General features: G+C 38.3%; 1 protein-coding gene and 1 pseudogene across 2 annotated transcripts in view; both read right to left on the bottom strand.

Moving 5' to 3' along the window:
• U2SURP (U2 snRNP associated SURP domain containing) overlaps window positions 1-24,823 on the bottom strand; it is a 71,958-nt gene that overhangs the window by 4,633 nt on the left and 42,502 nt on the right. For both annotated transcript variants that reach the window (XM_070405922.1, XM_070405923.1), the window contains 12 exons: window positions 23,317-23,383; window positions 23,077-23,240; window positions 20,560-20,722; window positions 19,276-19,355; window positions 18,431-18,518; window positions 15,572-15,694; window positions 12,641-12,797; window positions 11,030-11,125; window positions 10,144-10,210; window positions 5,292-5,451; window positions 2,898-3,008; window positions 423-541 (listed from right to left, as the gene is read on the bottom strand). In XM_070405922.1, coding sequence (XP_070262023.1) covers window positions 423-541; window positions 2,898-3,008; window positions 5,292-5,451; window positions 10,144-10,210; window positions 11,030-11,125; window positions 12,641-12,797; window positions 15,572-15,694; window positions 18,431-18,518; window positions 19,276-19,355; window positions 20,560-20,722; window positions 23,077-23,240; window positions 23,317-23,383 — 1,395 coding nt within the window. The remainder of the gene's footprint in view (window positions 1-422; window positions 542-2,897; window positions 3,009-5,291; window positions 5,452-10,143; window positions 10,211-11,029; window positions 11,126-12,640; window positions 12,798-15,571; window positions 15,695-18,430; window positions 18,519-19,275; window positions 19,356-20,559; window positions 20,723-23,076; window positions 23,241-23,316; window positions 23,384-24,823) is intronic.
• Window positions 22,030-22,605, bottom strand: LOC139004413 (large ribosomal subunit protein uL13-like; annotated as a pseudogene).

Here is a 24,823-nt window from a genome sequence, read left to right as displayed (position 1 = left end):
CCTTACAGTCCATGTGCACAATCTCCTTTTCAGGTAGGACTGGAAGACTCAAGTTTATAAGTGGCAGACTCAGCACAGAATGCTTATATTGGAGACAAGAAAGATCTAGCAAACTGTTTAGTTATTTAAGCCTAAGCTTGATACCTAGTATGGTAACTAAATTCTTAGCACTGAACTAAGGTTAAGGTACCTTGTGAACCATGTGAAAGGATATAAAGGGATGATGGCTTAGTAAACAAAGGCAAGTGCTAACTAATGGTCCCATTTCTCAGTTAGTTCGCCTCCTGTAGGCAAGAGCCAAACATATTTATCATGAAAAAATACTTTTCTAGTTTGTTGGAACCGGTGTTGAAAATATTGTAACATGGAACATCATTCTAAATCCTAAACCCAGTATAGGTATTAAATTAGAAATGTTATACCTTTCTTTCCTTGTTGGAGTACACTCATCTTTTTCCTTCTTGTCTTTGGATCGAGATTCCAATTTTTCTTTATCCTTCTTATCTCTTTCTCGTTCTCTTTCTAATTCTTTCTCTTTCTCCTGTGTATTTAATTTTTAAAGAAAGAATATTTTGTTATGAAAATATATCAATCTGGGTTAATCTCATTTATATAATAATATGTTCTCTTCTACTTAACTAATTTTTAAATCACTAATAGCATTTAAAAAAAAAAATACCTCCTCTTCCAGAAAAGCTAGCCATTTCTTCTACTCACCCTGAATAACAACAGTAATAACAGTGACAGCAGCTAAGCATTTACTGTGTGCTTACCGTAGGCCAGGTAATTAGTAAACAACCCTCACACACCATTTCATGTATTTCTTCCAAACACCCAAAGTAGTACTTTTATCCCAGTTCTAGAGATGAAAGCTGAGACACAGAAAGGTTAAGTTCCATGCCCCTGGTCACACAGAATAAAGTCAGGATTTGAGCCCAAGCTCTGGAGCTACCACCTGCAGAATGCTGTCCCCTACAAGCTAACAATGCACTGACCCTGACCTCTCTCAGATGACAATAAAATAGCAGTGACACTAACTGCACAGCAAGTTATTTAATCAAAAGAGAGCCTTACCAAAGCAATAAGCTGAAAAGGAGAAATAGCTATTCACAAAAACTGTCCATCAGAAAATCTTACTGGTGAGAGACAAGTACCAATTGTATTGGAAATTTTAATTCCTAATTTATGAAAGTAAAAACTATGTGAGTATACAATTATATAAACCAGAAAAACTATATCCTTATCCTCAGATCCTTATCCTCAGATGCTGTAATTGCCACTTCTCACTTGAAATTATAATTTCTATTGATTATATAATTAAAGGAGTAGCTATAGACAATGAACCCACAAAGCCAACTCAGATCTTCATTAGTAGGAATTTAACTGCTCTATGATTTCTGTGCATCAAGAAAGCTATCTGATAGCTGACAAAAAGCCTGTACCGGATGTTGGCAAACATTTCCTATAAAGAGCCAGAAAATATTAAATATCTTCTGCTTTGTGGGCCACATAAAAACTGTCAAAAGTATTCAACTCTGCCACCGAAGAATGGCTGTGAGCCATGTTTATTTACAAAAATGAGGTGATGGCTACAGTCTGCCAACCCATTGTGTACACCTTCAAGAAACACACCCTCCTCCCCAAATGCAATCTGGAATGCAGGAGACTAAAACATACATGTCTTACTACCTTCAGGACCAGTAAGCATTCCAAGGTAGGAGTCTTCCACGAAGATCAAACACCTGCCACCATCTCCAAAGGGATTCGTGTGGTACAGATACATAACATCTTTTTTTAAATCTAAATTATCTTTATTCAAAATATATCATATAGAGTACAAATTTTAAAAGTGAGGCTGATGGTCTGTAAAATATAGTTTCCTCATGCATAATTTATAGAAATCAAACTATAGTTAAAATATTTTAATTCAATAACAAAGTGTAATAGTTGCTATTATCTAACTCACAATCCTGCAAAATTGGGACTATAGCCCAGTTTCACAGAGAAAAAGCAGCACCAAAGTTGTTTTTCCATCCTATTGCTCCCATCACTAGTTCTATACCATTTGTAGTGATTGTAATCTCCCTTCCAGCTTTTTCCTATTTCTCTTTCTATATAACCTATAATAATATAAGTGTAATATGCTAATTAGACTGGTCATCCTTCCGGACTAAGCTGGGGCTGCGAGGGAAGCCTGGATCCTGGGTGCCTGCCGGCAGCCAGAGGGAAGCCTGGGTCCCAGGTGCCAGAGGGAAGCCAGTGCCAGCAGCCAGGGGAAGGAAGGCCTACTCTTGCACGAATTTCATGCATTGGGCCTCTAGTCTTTTTTATGAGTCAAGACATAGCAGTCCCAATAAAATCCCTGGGTTCTCCCAACAATTATCATGTGGGTCTCCTTGTCCTAAAATTCTGTGTACCCCTACATATTTTTTAATGTACAAGAATATTAGGTCTCTGGAAAGTTTAGAGTTCACTGATGAGGTAGTCTACCACTTGCTGCCCCTCCTTGAAAACAATGGAAAAGGAGTCCTACATGAACTTTCTAAACCCTAACTCCATCTTTTTGTCTCTATGCCACTTCTCATGGTTTCTGGTATCTCATTGTCACAAACACTCTTTCTATAGGGTCTTCCAGTTTTGAAATCATACTCTTACCAGGATTTTCTTGTTTCTTGTTTATCTACAATAAAATATTATGCTATGGCCCTAACCCTTTTACAAGTTGAAATAATTGTAAAACATGAAATTTCAAATGTTCCTAGTTGTCTACCAGTATCCAGCATTTATACATCAAAGGACGCAATTTGAAATAATTTTCCTTAATATACCAATATTCTAGGGAGTCAAAACAAATAATTTTGGAAAAATGCATGTTATTGAGTATTCTTATTCCTTACTCGTTGAAGAAGTTTATCTCTGTAGTGTTCTACTTGCTCCTGAAAGCTCTGGCCTGGTTTTTTAGGCCTTTTTCCAGATTCCAATTCATCCTGAAACTTCATAACTTTGAGCTGTGAAATAAGACAAAATTTTTTCATCACTATAGTTTCTCAAGTACTGCTTGATGAACATGGATACATGGAACAGGTTGACAGCTGTCGGGGGGGGGGGGGGGGGGGGCCAGGGGGTCTGGATGAAAGAAAGTAAAGTGATTAAGTAACCCCCCGCCCCCCCGCCCCAATATATATATAACACACAGACACAGACAACAGTGTAGTGATGGCCAGGGGAAAAGGGAACTGTGTGGAGGTGGGCAAAGAGGGGAAAATGGGGATGGAAAGAGACTTTGCTTGGGGTTATGGGGCACACAATTCTGTGTGTAAATGATGTTTTATTGAGTTGTACACTTGAAATCTGTACTCCAATAAATTCAATTAAAAAATATTTTCTTTGAAACAAGCGTATTAAAAGGAAAAACATAAATACAGCAAAGTAGCATGTGTCAGACAAGCCCAACTATGCAGAGCTCTCTGCACAACCATATAAGATGACTCAAAAACCTAAATGTGGTTCATGCCCTTAAGAACTTATCTCAACACAATGATAATGAAGTTGGTATCTGGTTCACCAAAGAATTACACTATAAAATTAGAATTTGGCTCACAATGCAAATCCCCAAATGTTAAGTTGTTAAGAGGTAGGTACTACAAGAGCAAGAGAAACAATCGAGGAGTGTCTAGCATAGAAAGGAAAGGTCAGATCATCAGAGAGCACATATATACAAATACGTCAAAATTAACAAAAAAGCTAAATTAGTTTTTTTCTCTTTAAGCCAATAAGGAAATAGAACATTTAAGAATGATCAAAGTCTGTTTTGGCATTTTAAATTATCAAAATGTCACTTCAATTATCAAGAAAATATGTTTTTAATGAACTCGGTCTTTGTTTCTACTCCAATATTCCATCGGGTCAGTTAGGCGGAATTCAGCAAGGCTGTTAAAATGGGCACATGCAGCTTAAAAGGGCAACAGTGAGTGTATTCACGGACATCCATCACCTTGCGCCCCTAAAAACTCTAGAGAGTGTAACTGAACACATCTCAGGAAAAATGAATCAACCTAACTCTGAAATCTCACCTCTAAACTCACAATAACACCATATGATTCAGTGTAAAGTGGACAAAATGCTTTCTCTGTTAACTTTTTGGCTTGGTGACATTTGAGAATGAGGTGGACAAGAACTAAAACCAGCCCAACAGTGAGTAGGTGGAGAAAGAGAAATAAGGTAATGAATTATCAGTAAAAGGAATAGCACTGACAGAGTATGCATTAAAAAATATATACTGTTAAATGAATGGACAGAGTATTAACATTCACTCATGTATACTTTTTTGTTTGTTTGTTTTTTTAAGAGAGAAAAAGAGAGGGAGAAACATCAGTGTGAGAGTGAAACATTGATTGGCTGCCTCCTGCATGCCCCCTACCAGGGTGGAGCTTGCAACTGGAGTATGTGCCCAGAGCAGGAATCGAACTGGCAACCTTTTGGTGCACGTGATGACTGCTACTAAACAACTGAGCCACAATGGCCAGGGCCACTCATCTACACTTTTGAGATTCTTGACTGACTGCTACACTATTTACTGGGCATGTTTCAAAACCTTGTGGCAAGGAACAGGAAGGAAGGTTCCCATTATAGAACTCTTCCCTGACATATTTGAATACCTTTGATAATAAATAGAGGCTTTAAAACAGGAGAGGAATAGAGGGAGGGAAGATTCTGCTGGAGACAGTTTGGACTCTCTCGTAAGTTTTTCTCCTTATTGTTAAGCCCCACTTAATGTCTACTGTCTCTCCATCACTAAAGGATGCAGCCACTTAAAGTTAGCATACTGTAATAAATGTACACATAACTTGAACATGCCAAAAAGTATCTCACTTTTCTGAGTTATATTCTATGTACACTCAAAATGTAATGGCTTTCATAATGTCAGATGTAATATATTCACTAGAATATCTTGAGAAGATCTCCTATGTGCCAGGCACTGGAGAGACATGGTTCTTTGCCGTCAATGGAAATCACAGTCTAGGGGGGAATACAGAAATTAAGCAAGCAATCAAGAAAAAACCCCATAAAACATAATCACTAATCATAACAGATAAATAGGTGGGTGTAAGAAAATCCAGATAAGAAAAAGGATACAGGGGGAGAAGGGATGCTTGAACAAAGAGGACTGAAGGAAGTCAGCTAAGGCAGAGAGGGAACAGGATGTACCAAGGTGTGATGCCAAGAGGAAGCCTAGTTCAGTAGAAAAATTGAGAGGTCAGTGCAGTTTTAAATTTCAATGCAATACCAACCTCAATTTCACGAAGTTTGGCTCGTTTTTCCTCACTCATTTCAGAGTACTTAGAGAACTTGGACTCGGTCATTTCTTCTTTGATTGGATTAGAATATAAATGATGTTCTTCAGATTTGGAACTTTGAGTGTCTTCTTCATCTTCACTTTCCTCTTCTTGACTTTGGAAATAAGCAGAATACATTGTACATCAAGGCAGCAAACAAAAGTTACATTTAACAGTCTGGCTTAAACTGCTTTACAGTTTAAATAACGCTAACAAAATATAAGAGGAAAATTCATCACAAAAACATTTTTTACAAAATATTTGATCAAATAATATAGATAATTTTATAAAACTGTTTCCTGCACAGAAAAAGTTGTGGCTTAAACATAACCATATTTTTAAAAATTCTGCTTATGTTAACGTTATGTGTGCCTTTCATTCTGCACCAAACTTTCCCTGCAGCAGTTAAATGAAATCACAGTTCACAGTGACTTCCACCAGCTTAATGTTTAAAAAGCCAAGTGTTTACCCTTCCTTCAGCAGAACCTCTAAACGAGAAGAAAACGTCAGTTTGAGGCACACAGATTTGCTATGAAACAATCAATGCAGCATGTAGAGAAATTATTTGATTAGCATATAACCCTAGGAATAAAGAAAGCATGTGTAAATTTTATATACTGGCACACCAATGATACTGAAAGTTGTGCTGGTTCTATGTCAGATAAGAAGAAAATGAAAAATTAAGTGACTAGCATGGGTAGGGATACGAAAAAGAAATTTTTCCTGTCCATCCCACTGGCTGCCATCTAGTGGAAACAGACAGGCAGGCAACCAGGTGTATCATTACTACCACAGGATTAACAAAATGTTCTTCAAGCACACAAAAAAATGAAGGGGCTTAAGAAAAAGTTGTGTTCTGCATTTGGGCTGTGTGTGTGTATATGTTAAATCTGGGCAAAGCAAGTAATTTGTGTACAAACAAACTCAGAATGTTTATGTATATAAACAAAATTCCTTATAAACAATATTGTAAAACATTACTGGTTTAGCAAATATGCCATCTCTCTTTGATGTTTGAAGTCTCAGCTGAGAAGCCCTTATATGCTGGTATTTGGGTACTAAATGAATTCTACCATAAGTAGGAGTTCCTTTAGTATATAGAAGACTATCCATAATAATGTAAAAACAGTTATAAACAAATTCTTTCCAAATAAGAATTCCATTATTTTAGAGCCTGACAAGATTTGCACAGTGAATGAGAAAAACATAAGCAAAGCAGATAAAATTAAAGTACTGGTAATTTAGAATAAAAAAAGACATGATATTAAAAGAAAACTAGCTTTTTTTTTTTTTAAAGAAAACTAGCTTTTTAATTTCTCATCCAAAGGTCCCTTCCAGAATATTTCTACTATGCTTTATAAACTTAAGACTCTCAGAACCCACAAATCATTAGTACTATATATAGGTACAACTTAACACAATACTTAGGTAAGGAGGAAAAAAATCAAGGCCAACTATTAAACAAACACTATATTTTTGGAAATAAACTTTTCACTTAATATTTCTCACTTATTTGTCAAAAACTTCCTAAATGTTTTACTAAATTTTTTAAACACAAGAATTTCTTGTTTTATGGTACATAAAACTTTTACAAGTGTTTCAGATGCTTTTAAACAGCTCAAGTGTGTGTGTGTGTGTGTGTGTGTGTGTGTGTGTGCATACAAATGCAGGTGTTTACTGAAGGATTATTCTGGAAAGGGTCTATCAAAATAAGGACGTGACACAGTTAATTAAATTGTGACACCTGCATAATGGAAATTACTTAAATTCCAGCCTATTATTTATTTGTTTCAATTTCTTTTCAAGATTTCAAATATTCCTTATACACTTACCTCAATGACTGCTTGTAAATATAGATGACTACAGAGCAGCTAAATAAGTAGACTGACATGAAATAATACCCATGACACTAGTGTGACAAGCATTGGTCACAGAATAGTATGTACAGTACTATATAATTAACTAGATACCTGGTGCACGAACTTTGTGCACGGGGGTGGGGGGGTGGGGTGGTGGATTCCCTCAGCCCAGCCTGCACCTTCTCCAATTGGGGACCCCTCAGAGGATGTCCGACCGCTGGGGTCCTGTGGGATCGGGCCTAAACCGGCGGTCGGACATCCCTCTCACAATCTGTAACCACTGGCTCCTAACCACTCACCTGCCTGCCTGCCTGATCGCACCTAAATGCCTCTGCCTGCTGGCCTGATCAAGCCCCCAACTGCTCTTCCCTGCTGGCCTTAGCTCACCCCCAACTACCTCTGCCTGCCTAATCACACCTAACTGCCCTCCCATGACGGCCTGATCTCGCCCCCAACTGCCCTCCTCTGCTGGCCAATTTGGTTCTGATTGGTCAGTTTCTATGCCAGTCAGTGTCAAAAGCTCTGTCACCTAGGCAGCCATTGGCTCCTCACATTTGACCCAAATTTGGTTCTGATTGGTCAGTTTCTATGCCAGTCAGCGTCTCTGGGCCTATCAACAGGGCCTGATCAGAAAGGCGGGGCTGATCAGCAGCCCCAGTGGAGGCCTGGAGAGAAATGGAGGCGCGGCTGTTGGCCAGGCTGGGAGAGAAAGAGAGGCAAGTTCTGATCAATGGTTGCCACAGAGGCTACAGATCAGACCCTGCCTCTCTCTCTGCAGGCCTCTCTCTGGGCCTGATCTGAAGCCCCCTTGGCATTTTCGGTCTGGTTGAGCCTTCAGTCATAATCGGTTGTTACGACCCTGGCTCTTTATTATATACATGTTTAAAAATGATACTCATGTTTTTACATATACAGAGAAAGGATCTAGATGGCTGGACACTAAACATTAACCATATTATTAAGCCTATTATTAAATGAGACACTACACTTCAATAATTTAAGATACATATATTTTAGAATTGTCATTTTAATTTTTCAAGGCTCAAGCAGTGTGTTTTAATTGGTTATGACTTTAGCTCTTAAATTATCAATTCTAGGTTCAGATCTTATCACAACTTCATCTTGCTCTTTAAAGAAATAGAAACTCAAGACTCTAAACCCATACAGAATTCATTACAAATGAAGTTATATTACTATTTGGAACTTTTCTCCAAAGCATTCGTGATACTATATATTTTTTATACAATTACTAGTTTCAAAAAGCAGCTCCTTAGTAAAAAGGCGTTTTGGATTCAGCCACTAGAGAGCAGTAGTGAGACATAGGAAAATTTTAAGGCTCAAAGTTGTATGGGAAAAACTTCCTTGCTTTGTACTTTCATAAAATTATTTTTCTTGTCATGATTTATTTAGAGCTCCTAGAAAAATCAAAACTATAAATATTTTCAGTAACCCATGCCTTACTGTATGAACATATGATTACTCTATTCTCAATACTACAATGCATTTCCATTCCAAACATTAACACAAATATCAAATGTATGCAAAAAAATTAACACCTTTATAAATAAAACCCATTAAACAATATCTGAGCTCTGCAATGGCTTTTCTACCCTTTCTTTACCCTAAATTAAATAATCATTCTATGGGTACACAGTCTCATTCTACAGCAGTGAAAGATGTTATTAATGGGATTATAGATATAAAAACAGTTAAGAAAACTACTGTTCCCAATTCCTATACTCCTAAACAGTCTCAGATAGGTATTTCCACAAACCACATCTACATTTTTAAATACTCTGTGATAACAATTGCAGACTTGTTCTGATCACACTGACATTTATGGAAAAGCATTACTGTTGCCATGTTTTCCTCATCATATCAAATTGTTTCCACAAATGGCTCTAGCTGTTTGGCTCAGTTGATAGAGCATCAATCAGCCTGCGGTCTGAAGGGGTCTGGGTTTGATTCCGGTCAAGGGCACATGGGCGGGTTGCAGGCTCGATCCCCAGTAGGGGGCGTGCAGGAGGCAGCCAATAAATGATTCTCTCTCATCATTGATGTTTCTATCTCTCCCTCTCCCTTCCTCTCTGAAATCAATAAAAATTTTAAAAAATTGTTCCCACAAATGCAAATCAATCACGTTCCCTTAACAATCTAAATGCTACTAATACCCATTTACTGAATCCATTCAAATGCTCAAATTGTGCTGGGACACAAAGGTCCCTTTGTTCACTCTTCCATTTGAGAGCAATAAAAAACCAAAGGTTAAAAAATTGGAAATTTCTTCTTTGTGTTCTTGAGGCCCTATCTTTTCTATTTAAAAAGTTAACTTCCAGTGCAATTATTTTAAAAAGGTGTCAAGTGCTATGGAAAAGCTACTAATATTAACTTGCAGAATTGGGAGCAGGGATTCCTATAGTTACATTTGGTGTCAAATGCAAAAACAATTTTGGAGTGATGAACAATAAGCAAAACTCAAAATTACAATTTCTTCATGCATTAAGGAATATTTTTTTCCTTTTAATCTTAGTTCTTCTGAGGTTTTTACATTTAAATAACATAATAGAGTATGTATTTTTCCAGCAATGTACAATCCAAAAGAAACATAACCTTCTTATTCACATTTTAATAATAATTTTCTGTGAAGCCAAAACAAAGACTTAAATAAATGCGGGTGACCATTTAGTAAGTACAAAATGAGAATGTAATACCTAGGACAGAAAAATAAACTCAAAAGCAAAGTGAAACCAGATGCAGCAAGACCAGAAATCTAAGGCTCCTCATTCACTGGAAAAACAATGGATAACTAAAATTGACCCTCATAACAATGTTTTTAACAGTGAAGTTTCCCTCTTTACTATTATTTCAAGTATTTTTTAATGAAAAAAGGGAGCACAAATGCAATAAGAAACAGAGTATATTAAAAACTTATATTGTTAGATTCTTACTTTTGATTTTCTTCTTCTTCTGATTCTTCATGCTGGTCAAATAACTCCCATTTAGAAGTTGTTACAGCTGAATGGAAGGGAAAAAAAGATCTAATTCCATAAGATAAGTTAGCATTTTTGCAGAAGCTTAGTAGAAGCCCAGTTGCAGAACTGAAATTTTATATTACAGGTTATCTACATTTATTTATTCATTCTTTGTCCATTTCTATGCTAAAATCTATTTCTTTCCTCCTTACACATACACTATACTTTTATTCAAATTCATGAAGTGACAAATAATGTTATCCTTATTTCTGTGCTAGATGATAAGATTTATTCATTAGAACCTACAAGTATTAACAATTACAGATTATAAGCAGTAGGATACATATGGAAGGCAGATCTAACTAAGTCAAGCATTATGGGAGGGTCAAAGCTTGGTTTCTCTGAAACTGACTTCTAAGTAGATTTCCACACAGGTACAGCCTCCCATCTACATTTTCTACTGAAATGCCTTAACCCAGTGGTAGGAAAACTGCGGCCCCTTGAGTGTGGCTCTTCCATAAAATACCACGTGTGGACGTGCACGTACAGTGCGATTGAAACTTCGTGGCCACACTCAAGGGGCCAAAGAGCCGCATGTGGCTCGCGAGCCGCAGTTTGCCGTCCACTGACTTAACCTGAAAGGGTTTTAATGATTTCTTTAATTACTCTCAAGGCATAAAAACGGAAAGATCTAAAGGAATTATAACAGGTCCACAATGAAAATTTAGCCACTAGACATAAATCTGATAACACTGGGTCTTAAGGTTGAAATATTGTAAAACATAAAAACATACTCACATACACCAATGATTGATTTTAAGAACTGAATTTTCTAAAATTCAGTATTTGTTTTTTTACTCACCCTGTGCTTCCAATTCAGATTCATCTACAGCTTCCCATTTTGATGGAGCAACTTTAAATATAGGCTCATTCTTCTTTGAGTCTTCAGTGGCATCCACTACTGAGGAAACATAAGCCATTAACCCTAACTTCTAGGGGATGACCTAAATTAAAGAATTTATGGGTATTCACTGTATCAGCTATTTTCAACCGGTGTGCCGGAAGAATTTTTAAGACGCGCAATACCTGACCTCTTTTCTCTTAAATTGTCAAATTAAAAAACAACAACAGATAACACAACAATAGCTGTCCAGTGTGAATGAATCAAAATTATACCTTTTTTGTCAGATTGGCATAAAATGGTATTTTTTGGTGTGTTGCATGCAGAATTTTAGTAATTATAGTTTATGTATGTGCCATGAGATGAAAAGGCTGAAAAATCACTGCAATGTAATAAAAATAAGGCCACACATGGACTAATAATTCTAGTGTCAAAAACAAGGATTATGTCCCGGCTAGTTTGCTCAGTGGATAGAGCATCAGCCCACGGACTGAAGGGTCTCCGGGTTCCAGGTTTGATTCTGACCATGGTCACACATACAGCGGTTGCAGGCTTGATCCCAGCCCTGTGTGGGGCGCATGTGGGAGGCAACCAATCAATGTGTCTCTCTCACATCAATGTTTCTCTCTTTCTGTCTCTCCCCCTCCCTTCCACTCTCTCTAAAATATCAATGGAAAAATATCCTCAGGTGAGGATTAACAACAAAAAAAAATAAAAAATAAATAAACAAAAACAAGGATTATGACTACACAATTTTCTGCATCTGAGATCAAATTTTTAAATAGCAGATAAATCAACTCAGAACATGTAGGTTATTTTTATTTCAAGCAAATGGAGAAGGAAATAAAAGAATCTTTAATACCTTTACTTAAATTACCTTTTAAACCACAGATTTCATATATCATGCAATATCTTAACATAATTCAAATGTAATGGAGATTGCACAGAATTCTTATTTCCAAAACTGATTTTTGGCAGATAAGAAAAGAGCCTATTTGTTAGGAAGACTAATAATAAAAACAGAACTGATAACACCAGGCACCTGGGATTATGAATACAATTGAGCACAAGATTTTACCTTTAGTTTCCTAACAATTAAGACAAAAAAGAGCCCAACTGGCTCAGTGGTTGAGCGTCAACCTGTAAACCAGGTCACTGTTCAATTCTCGGTCAGGGCACATGACCGGATTACAGGCTCGATCCCCAGAGGGGATTGTGCAGGAGGCAGCCAACCAATGATTCTCTCTCATCATTGATGTTTCTATCTCTCTTCCTCTCTGAAATCAATAAAAATATAATTAAAAAATATATAAGACAAAAAAAGAAGCTTGTTGATATAATAGGCTAACTGTCCCAACAAAAAAATGTGACCAGAATGAAAATCTGTTCTTCGCACAGTCAATTGTATTACTTGTATTTGAATTTGGAAAAGGCAGAAATAAAAAATAAAAAAGTCAATGGCTGACATCTTATTCCCTTTTTCCATATCAGCTTGTGTGGACATTCAGAGTTTTGGAATCAAACTTGGATATTAACAGATTTAGATTTAATCTGTCTGAAGTCTGCACTTACAAGGCACTCCATCAAGATCATCATCAAAACTCTTTATAGGGACTCCATCAAGATCATCAATGGGTGTAGCATCAATAGGAATTCCATCCACATCTTCCAAAGGTGCACCATCAAGCTCTTCTTCAATAGGGGCACCATCAAGGTCATCTGGTACATCCTATGGAAACACATATGACAGTAACATTTTCTTTAACTTACTGAAGTCATATTGCTAAAGATGAATTTGCAGTATAGAATAAACCAACTAACTGGATACCCACATTCCCAGGTCCAAAGTGAGGACAAGAATATACAGGGTGGAACAAAAGTAGGTTTACAGTTGTTTGTATGGAAAATAATACAATCCTACATAGTAAAAACCTAATATGCAAATCGACCGAATGGAGGAATGACTGGTAGCTATGACGTGCACTGACCACCAGGGGGCAGACACTCAATGCAGAAGCTGCCCCCAGCCCGCAAGTCAGCCAAGGCAGGTGCCAGAGAGGAGGAGCCCCGATCACCCCGCCCGTCACCCCACAGAGGGAGGTGACAGGTGCCGGGGGCAGGGACGGCAAGTAGGTGGCGCCAGGCCGGCTAAGGCAGGTGCTAGCAGGGGCCCTCAAATCGTCCTGCCGGCCACCCTACAGACTGGCCCTGATTGCTGGCCAGGCCTAGAGACCCTACCCGTGCAGGAATTTCATGCACCAGGCTTTTAGTACTTAATAAGTAGTAATACAAGAATAAACTGTGTTTTGAGTACTCAACAATTATAAACCTACTTTGCCCCATCTTGTATTTTATGCCCTGGCCAGTGTGCTCAGTGGTAGTGTCGGCCTTAGCACCCAAGGGTCTCGGGTTGTGATTCCCAGTCAGAAGCACATAGCTGAGCTGCAGGTTCAATCCCCACCCCAGTTGGGGCTCATGAGGGAGGCAACCAATCGATGTTTCTCTCACACTCCCTCTCTCCCTCCCTCCCTTCCACTCTCTAAAAATCAATGGAAAGAATATGCTTTATTATCCAGTCTGACAAAGAAACTGTAGTCATTCATTCATACATTACTTATCAAATATTAACAAGTGTTTACTGATGCCAGGTACCATGTGAAGCACTGAGTATAGAATGATGAGTGAAAAACAAGCTTGGCCCCTTGGTCTCTTCTGTCATAGAGCTTAGAATTTGGGGGAGCGGAGAGCCAGGCAACCAGATAATCACAACAATCTTACCCTATATAATAAAACACTAATATGCAAATCGACCGAACAGCAGAATGACTGGTTGCTATGACGTACACTGACCACCAGAGGGTAGACGCTCAACACAGGAGCTGCCCCCTGGTGGTCAGTGTGCTCCCACAGGAGGAGCACTGCTCAGCCAGAAGCTAGGCTCACCGCTGGCGAGCGCAGTGGTGGTGGCAGGAGCCTCTCCCGCCTCCGCGGAAGTGCTAAGGAAGTCTAAGGGAGGTCCGACTGCTGGCTAAGGCCCGCTCCCTGGGGAGTGGGCCTTAGCCGGCAGTCGAACATCCCCCAAGGGTTCCCGGACTTCGAGAGGGCGCAGGCCGGGCTGAGGGACCCCCACTGAGTGTATGAATTTCGTGCACCGGGCCACTAGTATACATATAACTGCAACTAGGATGAATGCTAAAACAAGGAGGTATATCATACTATTAGAGTACATAATAAGTAGGTTTCACCTAAAGAGGTCAGAGAAGATTCTGACATTATGCTTAAACTGAGGTCTGAAGAGCTCAGGTAAAATAAAAAAGATGTTCCAGAAAGAGCTATAGTAGGAGGAAACATTGTACATTGAAGAAAAATAAAAAAATTGAAACAAGGACCATGTGGTTGGAGAGTATGGATGCCAATTAGGAGTATCTTGTAAGGAAGAAAGTGAAAACATAATAGCTGGATTAGAATTATAAGTATGAAGGATTCAAGAACTACTGAGGAGGTAAAAAGCAACAGAATGGTGATGAATAGAATCCGCTATCATTGTGGTACATCTTTTCATGTACATACTTATTTATATAGCTACTAGAGGCCCAATGCACAAAATTTGTGCAGGGGGTGAGGGAGGCATGGGACAGGGGAGGTCCCTCAGCCTGGCCTGCACCCTCTTGCAATCTGGAACCCCTCACTCCTAACTGCTCTCCTGCTTGCTCTTTACCGCTTGGCTCGTCGTTCCTTAGCACTGCCGCAGAGGTGGGAGGCTCCCACCACTGCCACTACACTCACCAGCCATGAGCCCAGTTTCTGGCTGAGCGGAGCTCCAGCTGTGGGAGCACACTGACCACCAGGGGGCAGCTCCTGCATTGAGTGTCTGCCCCCTGGTAGTCAATGTGCTTCATAGCGACCAGTTGTTCAGCCAGTATTTCTGCCGTTTGGTCAATTTGCATATTAGGGTTTTATTACATAGGATCTTTAGTCTAACAAAATAAAATCCTGCTACATATATTCTCAATTACTTGCTTTTTTCTACTGGTATACAGTAAATCTTTTCATGTCATCAAATAAGAAAACAGTCACTGATTTTCACATAAGGACACAAAACAGAGAATTCCTGTTACAAATAATCTCAACTAGTGAGTTCTAGTAATTACAACAACAAAATCTACTATTTAGTGGTAAAAAGTAAATATTTTCATGAAGAAATTTTATATCTATAACATATCACACCTCTACAGCATCCCCAGAAATAAATTTTAAAATAATCAGACAAGGCCCTGGCTGGGTAGCTCAGCTGGTTAGAGTATCGTCCCTTACATCAAGGCTGCAGGTTTGATCCCATCATGGCACATACAAGAATCAACCAATGAATGCATAAATTAGTGGACCAATAAATCAAGATTTCTAATGTTTCTCTGTCTCTCTCTCCTTTCCTCTATTTCTCTCTGAAATTGATATATAAAAATCATTAAGTATAATAATCAGACAAATACACTGAGTACCTACCTCTGTTTCCTTTTCTTCAATAATATTTACAAGTCCTAAGAAAATATTTTGCAATTTGATCAAAAATGGTTCTGGATAAATTGCCCAATCTTCCCATGCTCTGAAGCAGGTCATTACCCGTTGCTAAAGAAATAGGAAAACATAACAAGTTATTTATGACAACGTCTCAAACTTCATCTCATGAAAATAAATATCACAATTTGTTGAATTTTTCACTAAGTCAACATTCTTTTTAAAATTTATAGAAAATAACTATCATTGCCATGTTTTTAAATAAATCAATGTCACCTTTCAACTAAAAATAATGAAAAAGAAGCACTGTTTGCTCCTGATCACCTAAGATCAATGTCCAATACATATCACTAGTGCAGTGAGGGCGAACCTTTTGAGCTCGGCATGTCAGCATTTTGAAAACCCTAACTTAACTCTGGTGCCGTGTCACATATAGAATTTTTTTGATATTTGCAACCATAGTAAAACAAAGATTTATATTTTTGATATTTATTTTATATATTTAAATGCCATTTAACAAAGAAAAATCAACCAAAAGAATGAGTTCGCGTGTCACCTCTGATACACATGTCATAGGTTCGCCATCACTGCACTAGTGGTACACATGAGACCACAATCTGGGAAACATTATCTTAGGAACTTATGAAAACTGGATATCAAGGTATGAAGATATGACCCAAATTCCTTTATGAGCCAATGAAGTACTTCCTAATTCTGGCTAACACTTTTTTCCTACCCCATCCCTAAACCTCTCTATATAAACTCTGACTTACGGTCATTTAAGGTCAAAATATTTTAAGTGCTGTTGGTTTGTTTGAATCCCCTAAATGGTGTTGTCACTGGGCATCTTTCCAAGCTAAAAAATGTCCTTAAAAAAGTCTTCTTCCAATGAAAATATATTTATTTATTCAATTATAAGGTATTTTGTTTAGCTTTTCTTAACACGGGCTTACAGCTTAAGAGGTTATAAAAAATTAGTAATGCATATAATTGTAAACATGAATAATTAAAATGTGTGTTTCTAATCCAGACAAATTATAAAAGTTTAACAACAGGAATGTGGTTCTAAGAAATGTATTGTTAAGCGATTTCATCGTGCAAACATCAGAGAGTGTACCTACAACACCTATGTGGTACAGCTACTACACTCCTAGGCTGTATGGTATAGCCTATTGCTCCTGGACTACAAACCCGTACAGCACGTTACTGTACAAAACATGAGGTTAAATCAAGCACAAGAGAACAATATTCAAGAGATTTATGAGGCTGTTGCCAGGTAACACGACATACTATTTTACAGCAAACTTTTTAAAGTGCCCTGGCTGGTGTGTCTCAGTGATTAGAGCACAGTCCACACACCAAAGGGTCAGGGGTTCGATGCCCAGTCAAGAGCACATTACCTGGGTTACAGGTTTGATCCAGGTCCCTGGTTGGGGCGAGTGTGGGAGGCAACCAATTGATGTGTCTCTCTCACATAGACGTTCCTCTCTCCTTCTCTCTCTCTCTCCCTCTCCCACTCCTTCCTTCCCTTCCACTCTCTAAAAATCAATGGAAAAATATACTAGGGTGAGGATTAACGCCCCTCAAAAATAGAAGATTGATAAAAGTTAAGTATATACATAAACGAGTATGTCATTTATTATCATTATCAAGTATTATTTATGACTATACATAATAGTATATAACATACTTTTATGTGACTGACAGCGCAGTAAGTTTGTTTATACCAGCCAGCATTATTACAAAGATGTGAGAAGATGCTACACTAGTCATTATGATATCACTAGGCTAGGAGTTTTTCAGTTCCACTCTAATCTTATGGAAGCAACACCATATTTTTAAAAATTATTATTTTTGTTAATCCTCACCTGAGGATATTTTTCCACTGATTTTTTAGAGAGTAGAAGGGAGACAGACAGAGACAAACACTGATGTGAGAGAGACACATCAATTGGTTGCCTTTGCACATGCCCCGACCAGGACTGGGGCGATTGAGCCTGCAACCCAGGTACATGCCCTTGACCAGAACCGAACCTATGATCCTTCAATCTGTAGGCCGACACTCTTTCCACTAAGCCAGACTGGCCAGGGCCCATCATCATTTTTTTACTGAAATGTCCTTATGCAGTGCATTACTGTATACCATTACAAAACAAGTGATCTTCTGAGTGTGTTTTTTGAAAAGAGAAGACTAATTTTCAGCGAATTTCTGTAAAATACTTAAAACTAACAGTCGACAAAATAACACTAAATAATACATTTTAAATTTCAGGTATTTTTGAAATGAAGGTAACATTGCAGTAAATTTCAGAATAATTTCTGAATCAGGCAAGTTATGTTTTATATCCTATATAATAAAAGCCTAATATGCAAAGTGTCTGGTCGATTGGTTGGCCGTTCAATATGCCAATGATACGCTAAGGCCACTCAACCAGTCATTATGACGTGCACTGACCACTGGGGGAAGACGCTCTGATAGGTTAGCTTGCTGCTGGGGTCTGGCCAATCGGGACTGAGAGAGATGAGCCGGACACTCCCTGGAGCCCTCCCGGGTTCCCTCCCAGGCTGGCCAACCTCCCACATGCCTCCCCAGCCCCGATCGTGCACCAGTGAGGTCCCTTGGCCTGGCCTGTGCCCTCTCGCAATCCGGGACCCCTCGGAGGATGTTGGCAAACTGGTTTCGGCCCGATCCCGCAGGCCAGGCCGAGGGACCCCAATGGTACATGAAGTCATGCACCGGGTCTCTAGTATGTCTTATATACTTTTCTAGCTCTCCAATGTGCTTCTCAGCTCCCATGCCCCATATTCAACACTAAGGCAGCAAAAATAATAAAACAGTAAACATACCTTAAAGTTTTCAGACTGTAAATGGCCTTGAATTGTTCGATAGGTAGCATTGAGGTCTGAAAATATCTGACATAACTTTGTTTCAAAACTGAAATTGAAATAATATATTCTTAAAACAGAATTTGTTTAAAAATCCCTATCTATTTCAGTATGCTATCCAAACCCCTCCCAGACCTAAAAAAAAACACAACAAAACCTACCAATAAATTAAGCAATCTTGTAAAAATCGAGAACTAGGTGCTTAACCTCTAAAACTGTAATTCAACTGCTTTAACACCTACTTCTAAATTTTTCTCTTGCAAAATCCCCAAAAGAGCCTTAAGTAGTAGTTCCTTGATTAGCAAGGAACTTTACATCTGACATTTTGAGCCACCTAGTCGGAACTCTGGGGAATTATGGAAGAGTTCTAAATTAATTACAGTTAAGCAACATAATTTCCTATTGCCGAGGAAAGCATTAGCAATGAACTACAACAATATAATGATGATCAGAAGTAAACACATATTGGATAGTTAATGCTTTGTCTTTTGTCTCTTCCTTTGCCATTGTTTCAGTTTATTTATTATATAAGTGGCTAAATATTCAATAAAACAGTTACTTTTTAACTGGTCCTATTTGTCTTGTTACCAAGTTAACCAATAAAAACTTTAAAAAAACTGTTACTTTAGCTTGAAAGTGGTTTAGTTCAATGAATGCAATCCAATTTTTTAGAATATTCTATGACTACAAAGAAATTCAAATTATTTCTTATTATTGGACAGTGTTAACAAAACAGTGCTCTCTTCTGAACTCCTTACCCTAAAGTATTTTATTTCAGAAATATCAATTTACCTCATTTTACTTACAATTTTCTATAATATGAAGCATTGGCAACTTTTGCTGAAGAGTTGTACAAAACATCAGAAACCAAATATAATCTGGCAATCTAGAATACCAAAAGATAACATAAAACAAATTAAAAATAAAAACCATCAGAAACAACATATCTAGAAAAAAAAATCCATATTGAATTTTTTGCTATCAGTGTATTAAGGCTAATGTTTACAATTTAATAATCATGACTAATTAGAATAATTACAAGAAATTTCACATTACCACAATCATTACTTTTGCAGGGATAAAACTTTAACTCATTTACATTTCAACCTGTTAACCTGTCTGTCAATTAACATAACAAGACTGAATAAGAAAAGATTTCCTGGGTCAAGTTCTTCATGCAAAAAAGGAAACCAATTTCAATCCAAAGAGCCAACTATTATCTCCCCTTTTACCTATTCAATCTGTCTATTAAGAAAATTCAGCTGGCACACAACTCAATAAATGTTGTCTAAATGAATAAATGACAAACTGATTCATTAATTATTATATGATGAGGAACCTTGGCAAAGTAAGCATTCATTTTAACTTATAAAACATCCAAGACTAGCTAGCTAGTGATAAGAGCTAGGAATGAAAAGCAGATCTTCTTTTACTTGTTGGAATTTCTAAATTCAAGAGGGATTATAATTTTTAAATTAGATATATACTCAATTAGGAATTAGGCAGTATCTTATAAACAGTTAACCTGTTAAGTGGTTTATATAATCCATACTAGAGGCCCAGTGCACAAAAATTTGTACACTAGGGGCAAGAGGGGGGTCCCCTCAGCCCAGCCTGTGCCCTCTCCCAGTCTGGGACCCCTCAGGGGATGTCCACCTGCTGGCTTAGGCCTGCTCCCCAGGGGGAACAGGCCTAAGCTGCAGTCGGACATCCTTAGCGCTGCTGAAGAGGCAGGAGAGTCTCCTGCCACCACCGCTGTACTGGCAGCCATCAGCCTGGCTTGTGGCTGAGCAGAGCTCCCCCTGTGGGAGCACACTGACCACCAGGGGGCAGCTCCTGCACTGAGCGTCTGCTCCCTGGTGGTCAGTGTGTGTCATAGTGACCAGTCTTTCCCAGTCATTCTGCTGTTGGGGTCCATTTGCATATTATCCTTTTATTATATAGGATGATTACTTTCTTTTCTTAAAAATGTATATTTCTGAATTTTGTAATTAGACTTAAAAATACCAATGTAATAATATTATCCAAAGCCCAGCAGAATAAACAACTGCTTAAATGGTTTCATGAAAAAACAAAAACAAAAATCATACCTTTTTGGGAAGGGGCGTCTTTAGGATCGACAATGACTCAGTAATGCAATCCACTATTTCTTCAGCAGCTTCAGCATTATTAAGACAGAAAACCATTGCATCTCCAATATCATTTTTCCTTGGAGTTAACCCTCGCAGGATTTCTTCTAATTTGTCCCTCTGTCTAAATACAAATTTCAAATGTCATTATAGCTACTGCTCATAAACTAATTTCTTTAAAACCCAATCAGTAAAATAATTCTGACGATTAAATTGTGTTAAATCTGATTTGTAATAAGTCCCCCAAATATGTTTTGTTTTTTTAAAGAACTTATATGAGGAAGAATAATTTTCCTGGCCTTAAACTAATGAACAATTCCAATGACTTTTAGTTTACAAATTTAAGTCATTTTAAAATTATGGGCACTTTTTCAAGAGTATTTAAAAGCATCCCAGTCCTTTTACGCCACTCCACTGAAAAAGAACCTTCATGTTCTTTACCCTCCTTTGAAGGGTCTTTAGCACTTCTACATAACATTAGGAAAGGCTAAAACAGGGGCTGACAAACTTCACCTGTAAGGAATCAGATAGTAAATATTTTAGGCTTTGCAATCCATATGGTCTCTGTCATAGTTACTTGACTGCTAGTACAACACCACAGCAGCCATAGACAGCATGGAAAGGAATGGACATGACCGTGTTGCAATAAAACTTTACAAGAACAGAAGGCAGCCCGATTTAGCCTGTGGGCTGTTTGTGGACCCTAGTCAAAAGTAAAGAACATACATCTTCAGAAGCAAATATACTTTCAAATACTACAGTTCTCCATTACCAAATGCTCTCATAAACAATGCATCAATGCAATTAGATTAAGATTTATAGACTATGCAGTGAAGTATATAATCCTATATGCTAAAAATTCTTTTTCCATGAGGTATACAGAACTTCCTCTGAACATTTAGTAGTTACATTTATTTTTTTAGTTTTCTTTAAAAATAATTTATTCGTTTCTGATCACAAGGTACAGGGAGGATGCAAGGGCAATGCCCGTGACTCCCATGCTGTCCAACCCAGTCTAAGCATGTGATAGTTTGTACACCAGGCTCATCCTGACCCAAAGCGTTCACTCACATTCTAACTGCTACAGAGTACAATATCTGACCATGTGGGAAGTTTAAATTTGTTTTCCAGCTTACTTGTAAATACTGAAACTGAACTAACTATTCTAACTGCTAATTTCCTAAAGCTCTCAAGAATGAGTAGGTCACAGGCAAACTATGCCTGTACAGCTCTTAGAGCCATTTAAACTTTTTAAGAGGCATTTCTTAAACAGCAGTGACTAAGGCCCCTTCTGTGTTCCCAGTCTACTACTGTCCACAGTGCCTGTAGCCTTGAATGACAGCCCCTGGAGGTCCCCCAATATCCTAGGGTACAATGGAGGAAGGGTAGGCCAGGCCCAGCATGACAAATTAACAGTCAATTTTATTGCGCTCAGATTGGAAGTCCGTGACTCTTGAGGACGACCTCTGTATACGTGTAGTTTTCTTCTCCACATTTCTGTTTCCATAGCCTCACAAGCTGTTTTTCCTCCCTGTAATGGATCTCGACCTTCTCCTGCCTCTCCTCATCCAGACTGGCTGTGACTGCTGGTACTTTCAGGGAAGTCAAATGAGCCAGGCGTCCTGGGTAGGCCAACTTCCCTGTAGGCTTCAGACGCACACCCTTGAGGGCGGCAGGAACCACCATTAGCTTTTTCTTATCATAGGGCAGCACGATCCCATCAACATCAAACACCTTGAGGCAGTCCAAGGCCGCCTGGCCTCACTTGGTCTTGTGCAGCAGCATGCCTAACACAGTCCGCCAAAAGATGCGGCTGGGGTTGGGAAGTGGTAAGGACCTTGGGATGGGTTGGTGTTCATCTGCTTGCAGAGGAAGGCCAGTTACTTCGACCTGTTTCTCTAAAAATTGCCAGAAATGTTGATGCCTTCAGAGTGCACAGTGACGATGGCCGCCAGGCACCCAGAAGATGCCTTGACCACCGAGCACCAGGACCTGCCCCTTGACCATCTTCATCAGCTGCCTGGGAAAAGATGTTTCTGCTTCTTAAACCAGGCTAACTTCACTGTCCCAGAGCTGGCAGAGCACTGTTAAGAACATATGCACCCATGGTGGCCATATACTGTATACTGTAGAGACGCTTCAACAGTCAACTATCTGACCTTACTAAGCCAGACAACAATTTTTCCTCTTTATGTTGCATTCAGAGAGACAAGAATTCTAAGACTATTGAGATAATTTCAGTAAGAATACAAAGTATTCCACTGCTAGAGAATCACTGCTCATAAAATTATCACAAATTTTATTACAAATTTTATCAGTAGGAAGAGGTTAAGATCAATAAGATACACATTTACTCTTGCTAAGATGTTTAAGCACATTTAAAAACTTTATTTTAAGGTTAACATCTTACTAAGACCATTAATTAAAGCACCATTAAAGGATTTTTCTGAGTATGTAACAGAAGGGGGAAAATCTTACTCTTCCTTAAGTGCTCCCTTTTTATTAGGCTCCTCTACAAAAGCTTCTGTTTCCTGCTCTTCTGACATCCCATGCAGGTATGGATTTAATGGTGGTGGCCTCCAAAAAGATCCATTTTTGAACATACGAAAATCTTCCGTCCGCCACTTAGTTGGAGAATCTCCCTAATAAACATCCAGAATGTTATTAGAAAGCTCCAATACCTCAGTCAAAATTAACAAAGTAACTGATTCTACTTGCCTGCAGAATAGAATAAAGCTTCCACCTATAGTAAACATGGGCTGGTGTCTGGTTTTCAAATAAGAATCTAAAACAAAACAAATAAATTAAACATCAGATTCTTTAAGAACTGCATTCAAATAAATATAAACCAATGAAAAATATTTGCCCACTTAGTTCTAAATAAAACCAAAAGCAAAGATTGCTGAAGAGAAACCCCTATTCATGTCATGTGCCATCTATATCCTTCTTCACCCAGCCCCAGACTGCCTTCATGACTGATATTAATATTCACAAGGCATATATGATTCTTGCTAAATCTTATAATTTTATTGTGTTCAATAAAATGTGCCAGATACTGTGTCTGACACTGAAGATATTTTCCCAAGATATAATTTTAAACAGTGGTTTTTTAAAACTACGTAAGAGTGTTAAATGAAATAGATATAATCTTGATTCATTCACACCAAAAAAATGTGTTAAATGTCTTAGAAGATAAGCAATTTCCTATAAGCCTCATTTGTTCTACTATATCTCACTGATGAGAAACTTTCATTGAAAAGCATAATGAAATGTATTTTCCTCCTAGAGAATACTAAAAACAATGCTATTTTATTAACTAAAGCAAAATCAGATGGAAAACTAACCGAAATACATTCTAGTTGAATTACTAAATCTGCCTTTTCATCCCATTGCAAAAATAACCTGATACTTTTGTAACTTTATTCTTAGAAATATATCTAATTCAAAAAATGAAAAGTACTTTTAAAATTCATACTGATGATGAATGAAATGTGGTAAAACATGCAATGGAATATATTTTAAACTTTAAAGTAATGAAATTTTGACAAATATTACAACATGCATAACCCTTGAAGACATTATGCTAAGTGAAATAAACCAGTCACCAAAGTACAAATACTATCTGATTCCACTTATAAGAGGTACCTAGAGTAACCAAATTCAGAGAGAGCAGAATGGTGACTATCAGAAGCTAGGTGAATCAAGGGATGGGGAGTTGTTTAAGTGGTACAAAGTTTCAGTTATGGAAGACAAGAAAAATTCTGGAACGGAATTACTGGTGACAACTACATAACAATGTGAACATACTTAATGCCACTGAACTGTACACATAAAAAACTGTGTTATATATGTACCAGAGGCCTGGTGCATGAAATTTGTGCACGGGGGTGTGGGGGTGTGGGGGGGTCCCTCAGCTGGGCCTGCGCCCTCTTGCAGTCTGGGAGCCCCCAAGGAATATCCGACTGACGGCTCTGGGGAGAGCAGGCCTAAGCTGTCAGTCAGATATCCTTAGCGCTGCCACAGAGGCGGGAGAGGTGCCCGCCACCGCCACTGTGTTTGCCAGCCATAAGCCCAGCTTCTGGCTGAGCGGTGCTCCCACTGTGGGAGCGCACTGACCACCAGGAGGCAGATCCTGCGTTGAGCGTCTGCCCCCTGGTGGTCAGTGCATGTCATAGCGACCGGTCATTCTGCCGTTTGGTCGATTTGCAGATTAGCCTTTTATTAT

The sequence above is a fragment of the Myotis yumanensis genome, unplaced genomic scaffold, assembly GCF_028538775.1.
Source record: "Myotis yumanensis isolate MYYU_CA2020_CCGP unplaced genomic scaffold, mMyoYum1.0.hap1 SCAF_2, whole genome shotgun sequence".
Taxonomy (NCBI): domain Eukaryota; kingdom Metazoa; phylum Chordata; class Mammalia; order Chiroptera; family Vespertilionidae; genus Myotis; species Myotis yumanensis.
Note: the sequence above shows the minus strand (reverse complement) of the source record. Positions and strands in the feature narration are given on the sequence as shown.